This window comes from Ptiloglossa arizonensis, chromosome 1 (genome assembly GCF_051014685.1).
Source record: "Ptiloglossa arizonensis isolate GNS036 chromosome 1, iyPtiAriz1_principal, whole genome shotgun sequence".
In the NCBI taxonomy this organism is placed as follows: Eukaryota; Metazoa; Arthropoda; class Insecta; order Hymenoptera; family Colletidae; genus Ptiloglossa; species Ptiloglossa arizonensis.
Genome location: NC_135048.1, coordinates 20,346,740 through 20,361,995, shown reverse-complemented (window position 1 = coordinate 20,361,995; position 15,256 = coordinate 20,346,740). Strand labels below are relative to the sequence as shown.

The window sequence follows — 15,256 nt, the reverse complement described above, 5'->3', positions numbered from 1 at the left end:
TTTAAATAAATCGAACGTTAAGTTTCTTGGAAACTACTGAAAAAAGTTAACGAAGTAGAGTAAGAGTAAGTGTACAAAACTCGGAGCGGAAATTTTCAAATATATTTTTGTAACTGTATATAAATAAATCGAACTAAGTTTCTTGAAAACTACTAAAAAAAAGTTAATACGGTAGAGTAAATGTAGAAGTACAAAATTTGGAGCAGAAATTTTCAAATATATTTTCGTAACTATGTTTAAATAAATCGAACATTAAGTTTCTAAGAAACTACAAAAAAAAAGTGAACAGAGTAGAATAAATGTAGGAGTGAAAAATTTGGAGCAGAAATTTTCAAATATATTTTCGTAACTATGTTTAAATAAATCGAACGTTAAGTTTCTAAGAAACTACAAAAAAAAAGTGAACAGAGTAGATTAAATGTAGGAGTGAAAAATTTGGAGCAGAAATTTTCAAATATATTTTCGTAAGTATGTTTAAATAAATCGAACGTTAAGTTTCTAAGAAACTACAAAAAAAAAAGTGAACAGAGTAGAATAAATGTAGGAGTGAAAAATTTGGAGCAGAAATTTTCAAATATATTTTCACAACTGTGTTTAGATAAATCGAACGTTACGTTTCTTGGAAACTGTTGAAAAAGTTTAACAAACTGCACCGACAGTCGTGCAACTATTGCACAGATGCAACAGCATCTTATCTGTACACGCACGATGCTTTATTGAATAATGTCGAAACTGTCCAACCACCGTCACCTACCACCGATAACAACTGTACACGAGAAAACTCTGAGTATTTTTTATCGAACTTCGTACACGACAGGAATAAGCCATCTGCACGATAAAAGTATAAAAGATTCGATAATGCAGCACGATAAAAGTGTTGAACCGGTGAGGCGGTCGACAAATCGTCCAACGACGTAAAAGATTTTCTAAGTGACGTTGAATTATGAGACGAACGAGCAGTTGACTTATAAAGAAATGTGACTGGATGAGATTCGTTTCTTCGAATGAAAATGGCAAATCGTCTATCGTATGATCGTAAGAAAATTCGCGTCGAATACTTCACGATCACGAAAAGCAACGTCGAATAAATATTATGCTACATGAATATATATGGTGTATCAGGTAATTGGACCGAACTATAAACCTGTTCGTAACGAAGACGGAAAGAAGTTGTAGAGAAAAATTTTTTAAAGCGATTTTTTAAAGAAGTTATATTTTCGAATTATAAAGTCGATATTATGGTTGAGTGTTTTTAAGAGTGATATATTACTGTAAAGATCGCTGTTGTACAGTGTTATTACAGATTTAATTGTCAAAATAGTGCTACGGTAAATGATAATTGCTAAAATGGTACATTGGTGTAAAATATTTCCTTTGAATCGTATTTAATTCCATAAATTAAAATAAAGCTCTCATAATTTGGTCACGGATGATCAGGAGAAACCTTAATATTAAAAAAAAATATAATTTACCAACCGGATCGATTAACGGTCAATAAATGTACGACTAAGAAAATGTTAAACTCGAGGAAATGTCTGTTGGAAACGAAGCTTGGAAAAAGTGCGTGATCTAATCAGAGAGACGATATAAAGAAAAAAAAAAAAACAGAGAAAGAGAGATGAGAAACGATCGAGCTCGTTTTACGAAAAGTCATTCGAAGGGGGGGGGGGGGGGGAATTAAAAAAAAAAGAAAAAAAGACAGGGGAACGCATTAAGATAGATCGAAATACAGAACATAACCGCAAGCAGAGAGGAAGGATACTGTGGTGGATTCCCTTAGTAATTGCTAAACTCAAAACTGTGAGCTAGACGGCGTCGTTGGCGTCCTGGATGGGCGCCACGGCGCCGGACGTCTCGTTTTCATCCTTCTCCGTCTTCGTTCTACCGTCTTTATCAAAACGTACTGATTTTCGAAAGAACGGAGTCTACGCAGCTACGAAACCGACGCACACGATCGAAAAAAATCACCTGACAGCGATCAACAACGACGAGTGATAGTCATTCGGGACTCTGTCGCGAATAAATGAAACGTGTCGCTTAGACCGCGCGAGAAAGGGAACGTTTTCCAGCAAGGTAGAACATTTCCAATCGCGAAGGGAGCAAGAGGGCAAACCGTAGGTAAACTTGCGCGTAATTCAATGAATTTTCTTCGTTCTGTTGAATGGAGCAGCTAAATGTACGTGTACATCCAAATGTAGTATAAACGTAGACGTAAAAGTAGAACGCTTCTGGGTAGACGGTCGATCGAATATTCGAAGAGACGAGTTGTTTACACAAACCGAGCGAGGATATTATTTTCGACCTGATTTGGCTCGCCAGGAGGAAGATTATTAAATTGCACAAACGAGCTTCGTATATTTCATACTGTATTTTTTAACCTAAGCATTACGACGTACAAACGACGAGCGCGGATCGAAAACCGTTCGTTCAACAATATTTTCTCGGATTGAATTTTCTAATTTTCATCGCATTTCTATCGGTTTTAATTTCACTTTCTATCAGTTTCTAGAATTTTCCAACCGTTTCTCTCGTTTCCTAATATTCCAGGTTTAAAAATTATCTTCAAGATTAATTACAACTTAGAAAGACTCTCTTAATAAACAACCGATTGGAACTTTTACAGAAAGACAAAGAATCTTCCAGACTGTTTACACGCACGAGTTTTATTACATTAATTACACTTAGAAAAGTACAACGGTAAGTACACCCGCGGATAAGTATGATTTTGTTTTTTCCTCCGTTGGGTCGTTCAATTGCAAACAAAGTGTACTCGAAGGAATACGCGAAAGGGAATTTAGAAGAGAAGAAATACCAGAAGGACTTCTCGTTGCGACCAGACTTGAGAAACTAACGCTTGATAGTTCTTCAAAGTCATTCTTCTGCTAAAAGGAAGCCTTGAGTGGATAACTCAACTCGATAATCTCGATTTATTTTTTCACGAGAAATCGCACCCGGTTTGATTTAACCACGGTTGCGGAGACACCCTGTATAGTACCCTTTAACGCGGCTCGGTGCTTCGACGCGAGTCTCGTGGGATTGCATTCAGAATTCATGCCAAACAGATTCACCGGCACAATTTTCCACGTGAAACGAAGATAGGAAGTATCGTGTTAATCCAACGAGCGTTACACGATCACCGCGCGGAGTATACGCGATTAAATAGGCGAGATTCTGGACAACATTTTTGGCGCTTACGCGACGCAACAGATGCATACATTGAAAATTATGCAAATTTCGTATCGCAGCCGGATTTAAGAGAGCACGCGAAATTGTCAATGATCACAGATTTTCTCTCGATGAAAATGTATTTGGGTTAACGATATCGTATCGATGATTGTCGCGTTGTGAAATACAACGATCGCGTGGAATGTATCAGATACGAAGACGAATGCAACTGTGTCTGGAAAATAATTGATTCGAAAGGTAATTTTTATTGTCCAGGGCAGGAGGGAAATATTACATGTGTTTTATTAGGATTCTTTTGGAAATAGTATCGTGAAATGAATTTTGTACGAAGTTCAACCGGTCTTCCATTTTTCATAGTTTCTTTCATTTTAAAATCGATCTATTCGCGATTCTCAAAGGGGACCTGATTTGGAGGAATCTAGGTGTAGAGATACAATGTCCAACGCGACAGACGGATACGATGTACACTATTACATCACGTATGATATTGGATTGAAACGTATTTTGAAGAAAAAGACATGTTCGCGTTGCGGCGACCGGGACATCGAACGATGATTAACTTTAACATATGGTACACAATGTGGTGACAAACGTATCGGGTTCTGTTCGTTAATTACTCGAGCCTCGTACAGAGAATCTCGTTTATCCGAAAAGATTCTCATCCGGACGCATCTAATATTCATGGAGAGATTTTTGTGTTCAATGTTGACCCGTTCGTTTTTTATTCTTTCGATTAGTCCTCCTTGATGCTGTTTTATGTACGATGACCTACATACGTTTGATAACCGAACTGTCGAACAGTAATTTTCTTTCGCAGACGTTTCAAGATAACATTCGTTTCGCAATCCTCGAAATTTTCGTATCGCGATTCGCATTATTGTAAAAAAATATCGAAAAATTGCTAAACTTACCGTAGGTTCGCTCAACGACTCTCGTTCACAGATTTGGGAATCTATTTGCGGATCTATCACGAATTGTTTACAGAACGAGGAAATACTTATCAACAGCGATAAAATTCGACGAAACAAACAACCTACTATTATTTTTCGTTACTCTTATCGAGGCACACGTTTCTCAATTAGTTTCACTCGCATCGATCGCGTGCTTCTTCCCAAACTTGAGTCGCGTCACGTCCAAGTTCTGACCTGCAGATACATTATCGTATTATTGTTCAAGTTGCATAAATAATTCCACGTGCGCGCCTACTCGAAGTGCGAAAAGCGGCTGATCGGTTTCGTTCAACGATCTTGCTGCAAGATAACTTTTCTTTATTTGGTACGCGACGAGTAAAATCGAACGCGGCGATCCGCACGTGAGTGCTCGAATGATGAATTCCCAGAGTCTGAAACTGGTTATCTGTACAAATTGTTCCATCTTGTCGGTCTGGAAACCTCGTAACCTCTTACGGGTTTTCCCTCTGCTCGGAAATCCTCTAGAGGGTTGAGGAGGTGGAAGGTTTTCGCGCGTTACAAGTTACTGTACGCTCGGAGGAAACTTTGGGATTTTTCCCGCTCTTGCGTTTAATCCCCGAGTGGCCAGGGTTATATTCCTGGCGGGGTAGTATTAAAACTCGTGGCAGCAAAAATCATCCGAGAGGAAAACATTCTCGCGCCGAAGATCCGGGTTTAGCGTGTTCGGTGACAACGGTGTCTTCGATGATTCGAATACGACGAGTAGCCTAATTATTCTGGGCGAAATCCCCTGGTTAGAGGTGGTCTGCCAACGGGTGTAGACGATTCTTGTTCGTGATCTCCGGATCAATGAGGTGATAAGCGAGAGCTCCTACACCCATGAGTGCCACGACACAGAATTTCACAGGCACGGCCAGGTCCCCGACGAGGAGAATGTCACTATCGATTTTAATGAAATTTGACGGGTTTACAGGTACACGTATACGACAATCGTGACAGGAATTAAACGATCGACCAAGTATGAGAAAGTTTGGAAAAGTGTAAAGTTTGGAAAAATTGCTTGTACAAGTATACCATTGGGTCGTTCGGAAAGTGATTTCCAAAATGGAGAATATATAATTTAGTAAAATGTTTATACACTCTAAAAAAATCGTGTTTCATTTTCATAAAAAAAAAAATGAAATGACTTTTCAAACATCCTAATTGATCGGTGGAATGTTTTGATTAACGCTAACTGTAGTAGCAAGCGTAGAAATTTGGGTGAGATTCATCGTAGGATCGGTGAAAATATAATATATTTGCATTTGTCGAGCGTGTCGTTGCACTTATGAAAAAAGTGAAGTTGTAGAAAAATAGACACTGACCTACCGATAAACTTTCTCCTTTAGAGTTTTTTTCTATTTCTTACCAATTTCGAGATTTTCGAGATACTGTGCGTAACTGAGAAGTTGACCTCTGGAAGGAATCGCGAATCGTGGTTGGCTAGATGTTTCAGTCGATCTTCGAGTGAATTCGTGACCAAGCAAATATTGCTCGACACTGTCCACGTTCCTCTTACACATACTATTTTTAAGTACTATGTGTAAGTACTATGTGTAAGTACTATGTGTAAATACTATGTGTAAGTACTATGTGTAAATACTATGTGTAAGTACTATGTGTAAATACTATGTGTAAGTACTATGTGTAAATACTATGTGTAAATACTATGTGTAAGTACTATGTGTAAGTACTATGTGTAAGTACTATGTGTAAGTGCTATGTCTAAGTACTATGTGTACATACATTCCCCTTAATTCAGGAGTCATCTTTCCAGCTGCCAAGTGTACCTACCTTGAATTCTGCCTAAACATTCGCGAGAGTTCTCTACGGTCACAATGGTTACATACTCATTGCAATCATTGCAATTACCATAATCGTCACAATTATCATAATCACGTAACCGTCACAGTCGCCAGAATCGAGATAACGATCGTAATCATCGTAATAATCACAGTGGCCGTAATTGTCGTAACGGTAACAGTAATTAATCATCGTAATCACCGCGACAATCATACCGATCGCAATCCTCGTAATCGTTACAAATATTACACCGTTTATGATCAACCACCGAATCCATCCCGCAACAGAATACTCGAAAATCGAAACGATCGCTCCATAAATTGTACCACGATCGGAATCACCGTTCCACGAATCACTCGATGATCGTAATCACAGTTCCACGGATTACTCGACGAGCATGATCACCGTCCCACGGATTACTCGACGAGCATAATCACCGTCCCACGGATTACTCACCGTTCGTAATCATCGTTCCATAGATCGCTCGAGGATCGTGATCACCGTACTATCAATTACCCCATTCGTTCATCGTACCCTCAAATTATATCCTACTCAGTTATCGTGGGTCATTAATCGTTAATTCGATCACGCCTCCGAGCCGAAACTCGGCTCAAAGTCAAACTCTTCGAGGAATCACCACCCCCGGCTGGTCTGTACCGCCCGATAGTAAAAGACCAAGTGCCCCCTAGCGGCGGCACCGTGTCAAACGTAAAATTAGTTCGTTTTAGAAGATTGGCGTCCATTCTGCCGGCGTGTTTTCAAGCGCGAACGTAAACATGTGTACACATGCACAGAGGGAATTCGTGAAATACGGGCGACGACGGTGAACGCGCCACGTTGATCCACACCCAACGATCCAGCGGGAGATTCACCGAGCGGGCAAAATCCACACGCCTTGCGCGAATACGAATACTCGTGAGCTGGTTGCTCGTCGGTTAGGAGAGCGTGGGGCGCGCGCGGAGAGAGTGGGAGGGAGGGGGGGGGGAGGGGTACGACGACGCCGCGGCACAGCGCGGCGCGGACACGAGGGGCGTAGAGGGGACGGGGAGGAAATAGGAGAGGAGTGGCGTGGTGAGTGGCGAATCTCGCAATCTCATACTCGCGATCAGGCTGTCGACTCGACGACAACCGTTCCCGGAGCCCCACAGTGCTTTACCCTCCGTCACGCATCACAGTTTGCCTTCCGTTCCCCCGAGGACGAATTTCTTCGAGAGGAGAAACCTGACCCTTGCAACACACTCAACCGTCGGCATGCATCGAAGGATCCCAGTGCTAATCGTTGGTCTCGCGCTCGTCTTGGTGGTTCGTTCAGGTGAATATTCCGAGAAATGTATTTACCGTCGGAACATATCCGGGGAGAGTTTTTCTTTTTTTTTTTTCTCTTCCTTTTTCTCTTTCTTCCTCTTTGTTTCGTTCCTGGATAGTATTTAAGCGTTACGGTGAAAACGAAAAGAAAAGAAAAGAAAAAAAAGGAGAAGTTCAGCGGCCCGCCACGCCGGCTGGAATTTTTCCGAGGTTTCGAGCGGTCAGTGATCGGAGAACGTCGGTGGTCGGACACGCAGCTGCGTCTAGCGTACCGTTAGAGTGCTTTCGAAATTCCATTTTACCCCGTGACCCTCGACGAGTGGATCTCGTACACCGTACGCTTTCACTTTTCACGTTTCGAGATTTTTTCGTCTTGTATTCTCTCCGTTTCGGGAATAACCGAACTGATTTTTCCGGATGAGAGAATATCGTTTCGTCTCGATCGCGCAACTATAGAGAATGTCGTTTCGATGTTGCGCGCGGACGATGTCTTACGAACGAGTTAATTTCACTTCGCTCTCGTGCGCGACCAAGAGCAATCGTAAACACAAAAGAGAAACGGGAGATCAAAGGATTTAATATTCGGGCAGGTAATTGGAAATCGTGCGTAGATCGAGAACAGGGAATCTCGCGTTTGGAAAGACGAGGGGGGGAGGGGGGAATTATCCACGACTACCAAGTATTCGTTGCAACGGTCGTCGTAATTGTACTCTTTTTTTTTTATTATTATTCTCTCCGAGATACGTCGCGGTTGGCAATTTTCACGATTTATCCGTTACGTATATCCTCGAAGAAAAGTTATCCGCGGAATGTGTTCAAATAACTGCAACAAGTTACCGACTGTCCGACTTATTAGGCGCTTTACTACTTTCGTTCCAGAGGAACTCGCTGTATTCACGCTGTTACGATCAATTTCAATTCCCAGCGACTATAAATACATTCTACGGTGCATTCTTCCGAATTTATTTTACATCGCGGACATTATATTCTACGGAACTTCGTCGAAATTCGCTCCTGGAACAAAGTTGAACAATTTCTACGATTCGCCACTGTTACGAGCTCTCGGTTCTCGAACGTTGCTCACACATCGTTGAAATACCATTTTTAGGAAACCCACTTCCTTCGTTTTAATTCTTCGAACACGAATTTTCGACCTTGTCGGCCATCTCGTTGCGATGCGCGATCTTCGCACGAATACTGGCGATCAAGGCGGGTCGCAAGAATGGTCAATTGTTAAAAATTAACGCCAATGTTCGGGCTTAATCGGTTGGTCGGCTCAATGCGAGACTAAACGTGGATTATGACTTCGGGTCGGTGTTCTTAAGAAAATTGCAAAGCTACCTCAACGATTCTTTAACCTCTGTACTAAATTCTTTTCGATCGAATTAAAGGTGTTCAATTCTTTCGATTCTAACCGAATTCTTCTCGAGTGTGTATTCAACGAGTACTCTCCGTATAATTAGAACCAAGTTCGAACGATCCTCTCTGATAACGTACGAGAATTTTTCCACGGACGGCCACGCGGAATGTTTGCAATGTTAAATATCGTTGGAATTTTTCGTTGATTCCGAATAGCTTCAAAACAGAAGGATAGTAGGTTAACTGCAGTTTGTCGAACTGGCTGAAGCTTACCAGAGTGAGTAGCGTCGCGACTTACGGCGCCAGGACGCGACGCCGCGACCCAAATAATAACTACACACCGTGGCTCGCGAATCTACTCGAGTACTTCCAATCGCGAACGTTAACGAACAATGTACTCGAATTAAAGTGAACTCTTCGGAATAAACGTGGAAATATTTCATTCGATACTTCGTATCGACGATCGGACACCGGACACTGTACGAAAGTGTTCGAGCAACAATATTATCATTGAAATATTTTCCATTTCTTATCGATCGTCCAACACGATCTGACGATTCTCGCTACGCTCTAATTTTTCTATAACGATATTTCATTCGATTTGATAAAATTCCAAGTATCTCTGTAACCTTTCTTTACGAATTGAATTTATATTTTAACACGATTTCATCTTGTACCTATTTCGAACCATAAATATCGGATTAGACCAACGAGAGAGCATTATACGCGATACTTGCAATTTTTTGCCAATTTTCGCGGTATATTGCAGAAACTTTAGAGAATTTCCCGAACTTTTTAACCTCCGAGGACCTTTCGCATTTCTGAATATTTATGCGGAACTTGGAAACTTTTGTTTATATCCGTTCTATCCATCGATGATCCACCCATTAGCAGTTAATGCTTGAGAGAAATTTTGTACGTGTATATTTATTAATTCGTTTAATTTTATTCGCAGATAAATTAACGAATATGTAATAACAGCGAATCCATCGCTCGTTGAGTACTTGTATCGATGAATATGTTGCTCTTTTTTAATTTTATGAAAGTGTAAAACAATTTCGCGATGAAAAAAGTGTTGCAAATATTAGACGCAATATTTTTTAATACTCGAACCACAGAGGTAGTTAGAAACATTTAAAAAATTATATTTAAGTCTCGGTGTACTTTATATTGGGTTGTTCGGAAAGTCATTTCGTTTTCCAAAATAGAGAATGTATAATTTGATGAAACGTTTATACGCTCTAAAAAAATCGTGTTTCATTTTTACTGAAAAAAAAACGAAATGATTTTCCAAACAACCCGATACATGTATATCAATTTTGAAAAAGATTCGTGTAACGTCGTTTCATCGTCGCTATAACCGGTAATAATAATTACGAAAGTAGTTTTGACCTCGCGGAACCACTGAGTGGATCTCGTGGAGCCTTAGGGCTCCGTTGAGCACTCTTTGAGAAACGCCACTTTGGATCATCGTCACGTTATAAATGAAAATCACGTAATGACCCCCTTTTTGCTGCACTTTCTTTTAAATTTTGTTTCAGGGTGTATAAATATTTATATTTACTAAAAGTTCCTTCTATCAATATTAAATTTCCTGTCCCAGTACCACAACTTGGTGCCAATAATAGAGAAATTTTCTTCCTTAAAAGTATATATATATATATATATATATATCGTTTCGCGCAGTTTAGAGTAAAAGAACGAGAACCAATAGTCGATATTTCGAAAGCTTCGATCTTTGTTTTAAATAAATCATTTCTCGATCGATAAACGATGAGTTTATTAGCTGACTCTCGAACGTAAAATGTATAAACGTTTACGACCTCTTCTAGGTTATGTTCGGATACTCGTGTAAAATTTGATACATTTCTCGTGAATGTAATACCGAATATGTTTACGCGAATGTTTAAAGATAATCTAGAAGAGATCGGAAGTTTTTCTTTGCGTTGCGTATTTCCTTTCACGTATTTCGTTCGTTAATGCATCGCGGTCCCGAGTATTCGAATATGCTCGTGCGCCACTTTAAAATGGCGCACGTATCTGCATTCAACTTGAAGCGAAAAGAGACGCTGGAAACGTACTAACGATCATAAACATTCTTGCGATGCGAGAGCACACTCCATTGGTTAGTTAGAATTATGCGATGGCCGAAAGGGTCCCGGCGTCCTGGAGGCGTCTACCAGGCGCCAGAGGGAGCAGATTATTTACTTCTTCCGGGAAACAAAGAATCGTTGAATTGAAATGGACTATAATCTAGAAAAATGGCTACCATATTTTCCCAAGAAGACCTTTCTTTCCAGCGAGTATACTGAAAATCTTACATCTCACTGTTTTCGATTACAAGCTAAAGGATTTACGGCGTAGGAGGGTACGATTCAGCACAACTTAGATTTACAAGATTCTAGCCGGTGATAAATCGCTCGGAAGTGTTTTTAACAGTGACGATCGTTTACAATTTTTTTTAACATACTAAAAATTGGAAACAAAAACGATATAACCCATTACGACTATTTTGGATCGACGTTTTTTCATCAGAGTATAAGTCAAAGTTGAACAAAGGAATTGTTTATGTTTTATTTTTTAAACATTTTTAAAAAGACAGAGATTTGTACCAATGATGTTTGTACAATTAACAGCGGCACGATTGAAAATTGTTTTATATTATAGTTGCTGCTATAATTTGTTTAAGCGTTAAAAATTAAATTTAATTTGTTGGAAATATTGCTCGTAAAAGATGTTGGAAATTCGAAATGTGTGCGCTAATTTTAATATCTTTTGAAACTTTAATCCTTCGAACTACTTTATCCTCTTTTTTTATTAATCGTGAAAGAGTATCGATATTTTCATTACTTTTTCATTCTAATTAATTCTTGATTATCGTCGTCCGTCCGAACGGTGATAATTGAGAAGTATTATAGTTCCGTCCAATATTAAAATGCATCGTCACATCGCGATGACACGAGCCAGCCAGAGAATGGAGTAATTTACAGTAGTAGGACCGGTAGAAAGGAAATTATGTCACTGACAACATGTGGAGCCATAAGAGGGGGTAAAAATAATGAGTTCTGGAGAGCTACGTTATCCACGTCATAGTCGAGTGCACGAGAACGCGAACGAAAAACTTTTATTTTGCACGTACGACTTACTTTTACACGAGGAGTCACATTCTCTTTGATTCCATTGCAAATTACCTCTTACGTTGTATAAAAATTTCTAAGCACTTTCGCAATGGAGAGTCACGGTTTATTTAACCGAGATTCAATCGAGCCGTACATTACAAATTTTATAAATGCAAGAAAACGTTTCACTCTCTTCGACAAATTTGTGAAATTTCTTCTTCGACGAACCATCGCCAAAAACTTGTATTTATTTTGCAATCGAATGGTCAGTGACTTCCTGCGTTGACCTTAAATTTAACACGAGGCTTGTTAAAAATTATTCATTGCGGTATTACCATCGAAGAATTATACATTTATTATTCCAATAACAATCTAAGATAAGAGTAAGAAGAATAATGATATCAGCAACGTTTTTACCTCTTACAAGAAGTTGAGGTGTGGCTGAGCTGTTATCTAAAGATTTACTGCACATATGCAAATACCTGCAGATTACGATAACACTCTATGAAACAGGACTTCGGGGAATCAATTTTCAAGAGATATTTATTTAACGAAATACTATACTCCTGTGTAACATCGACGTATGTTATCAACGTTAGAAATATCAATAAACGTAGAATGTGTCTTCTTCGATTTTGCAGACGAACCTTTGAAGTGCTACATGTGCACTTCGCTCACGAACCCGGGCTGTGACACTGATCCAAAGGCGCACAATATCGAACCTGTCGAATGTACTCTGACGCATATGGCTGATTGGCAAGGAACCGTTAATCAGAACAACGATTTAAAAGCAATATCTCACATCTTCGAAGTCGACAATTTCCAGCACTCTCAATCACCTGGACCGATGGCCTGCGCGAAAATGGTCCTCAAGGGTAACTTGGCTATTCAATCTCTAAACAATTGAACGATTCCAGAACACCTTATCGAATTTTGTACGAAACACATTTTTTAACTTTCATAACAAAACTTACTCACCGTTCAGGGTATATTCACGATTTGTAAATTCGAACGAACACTTTTGTTTACGATCGTACCTTTACTCTTTAACGAAAGATTCGAACGCGATACTGAAACGTCCATTGAATTTCTGTGTACCCTTAATTGAATCTCGCGTCTTGAAAAATGGCACCGCGTCAACGGAAACGTTAACGTCATACATAGTAAACGCGTTAAAATATCACGGTAATACGAGACAGTGCTTGTTTCGAACGCAAGTGATTTATCAGTATTTTTTTTTTTTTCAAGACCGAAGCGTTCCTCGCGCTATACTTTTGGTTCCACTTCGTAACACATCGTCTTTTTTTTTTGTTATCAGTGAACAAAGCGGAGGTCATAGTGAGGAACTGTCAGACTGCGAAGACAGAGACCATTGATCCCTGCAAAGCGATACAAGGGAAATTCTCCAACGAGATTATGCAACACTGCGATCTCTGTATGCATGACGCTTGTAACGGCTCGATCGCACCCACGGCTAGGATTCTCCTCGTCTTGTTGTCGCTGGTCGGGTCCGTGATCCTCGGCGCCATTTACAATGGCGCGTAACCTTCGCGGACGGTTTTGCGGAATTGATCGGGATCGTCATCGGGGAGGCGATGGTTAACGATCGTTCCACGACGCGTTCGAAAACTCGAACACCATATAACACATTGTTCATCGATGTTTCACGTTGTTTCATGTTCACGATGTGCGCGCGACGTGCCTCTTGGCGATACGAAACCCGGAAATCGAGAACGAATCTGACATTTACCGTTTTCGTTACCGATACGAAACGAGATTCATACGTACGTACGAGTCTCTCGGAGAGAATCGAGACGTTTTTTGTTTTTTTTTTTTTTTTGTTTCCATTTTCTCTTCCTTTCTTCGTCGAGGGGAAATTTTCGCACGTATTTCTCGTCGAGGAACTTCAGGATCCCTCGGCCGAAGAATATTAAACGGATCGTTAAATTTACGCGAAATAACCGCGAACGTAGCGAAACTCTCGGGGTAAACGTTATGGGAGTTTGCAACGCAATTTTCTGGCTAATTTCTTCGTTAAATTCAGTTTAGGGCCGTTTATATCTCGCCTCCGCTCGCGTCGAAGTAAAACGGGGCGCATGAAATAAATAGAAACGGAAATGTGACCTTCTACTCGATTTCGTTCGCGGCTCGGGCTGGGATTGGTGGAACTTTCCTGTATTCGAATATTATAACGCTTGGGAGGGGGATTCGAATACATGGCGGATATAATTCGAACGCTATTGGGACAGTTGAAGTAGTTGACTGTTCGAGTACCGTTCGAATAATTCGACATTCGAATATTTCGCCCACCGATCTCAGCTCCGGTGCGAGTGTACGAATACTTTCTTATTCGAATAGGAATATTCTTATTCGAATAATAATATTCTTATTTAATAAGTGTTACTCGAATACCTTCTTATTCGAACGATACTATTCGAATAGGAATATTCTTATTCGAATAACAAATTTCTTATTTAATAAGTGTTACTCGAATACCTTCTTATTCGAATAATAATATTCTTATTTAATAAGTGTTACTCGAATACCTTCTTATTCGAATAATAATATTCTTATTTAATAAGTGTTACTCGAATACCTTCTTATTCGAACGATACTATTCGAATAGGAGTATTTTTATTCGAATAATAATATTCTCATTTAATAAGTGTTACTCGAATACCTTCTTCGAACGATACTATTCGAATAGGAGTATTCTTATTCGAATAATAATATTCTTATTTAATAAGCGTTACTCGAATATTTTCTTATTCGAATGATAATATTCGAACGATGGTATTCGAATACTCGTGTATTCGAACATTCAAGTAACGATGTTCAAAATTTGTATCGCGTGATTCGAGTACCTGTAAAATATTCGAACGTTAAACGAAACGAACAGTTCCAGCCCTGTTCGAGATAAATTGTCGCGGGAAATTTCCTACACGGTACTCGAAAAGACGAGGTCTATATAGCCGCATACAACGATCAACCATTATCGACGTTCGCGCATGACGTGCCGCGACGTTTGCGTGTACGCGTGCCCGCAATGAAAATTTGAATATTATTGTATTCATTAAAGTGCATTCGCGAATCGATGGATCAAACGAGGCTCGAGCCCGCAATAAATTTATTAAATAGAATTATATACGTACATATGTGTGTTGCGCAGACGAACGGGGCTTCGAGATGTGACATTCGACCGAAACGTCTGCACAAAGAAATTATGCTATCGAGCTTCTCAAGGACAAATAAAATATTATTGCACGAAGATTATAATGAGCAATAAAATGTATATTGCATTACTGCGTCCTATTTTCGTTACAGCAACATTCGTTCATTCCCAGACGGTTACAGTTGCGGAATTTACAAACTGGAACGTGTTGAAATTAAAAAAAAAAAAAAAATCCAAAGAAATTTTAATTTTCGTTTATTATTATATGAACATTGATTAATTTCTCTCGTGTAATTATTGAAGGTGAAAAGTATAGATCTTTTTCTTTGTTACATCGAGAAACAAGAAGAACCTACGGAGAA

The 15,256-nt window shown here is 39.6% G+C and overlaps 1 protein-coding gene across 1 annotated transcript; it reads left to right on the top strand.

Moving 5' to 3' along the window:
* The first annotated feature begins 7,033 nt into the window (after nt 1–7,033).
* On the top strand, nt 7,034–15,021 carry LOC143149566 (UPAR/Ly6 domain-containing protein CG9338). Its single transcript, XM_076317085.1, has 3 exons — nt 7,034–7,251; nt 12,364–12,597; nt 13,041–15,021. The coding sequence occupies exons 1-3, from the start codon at nt 7,191–7,193 to the stop codon at nt 13,265–13,267; spliced, it is 522 nt and encodes a 173-aa protein (XP_076173200.1). The 5' UTR covers nt 7,034–7,190; the 3' UTR covers nt 13,268–15,021.
* The last annotated feature ends 235 nt before the right edge of the window (nt 15,022–15,256 follow it).

Bases quoted from the DNA above. Each gene is read 5' to 3' on its own strand.
- LOC143149566 (XM_076317085.1), top strand. From the start codon at position 7,191: ATGCATCGAAGGATCCCAGTGCTAATCGTTGGTCTCGCGCTCGTCTTG. The intron at 7,252-12,363 runs GTGAATATTCCG...TCGATTTTGCAG, and splicing joins CGTCTTGGTGGTTCGTTCAG to ACGAACCTTTGAAGTGCTAC. The intron at 12,598-13,040 runs GTAACTTGGCTA...TTTTGTTATCAG, and splicing joins CGCGAAAATGGTCCTCAAGG to TGAACAAAGCGGAGGTCATA.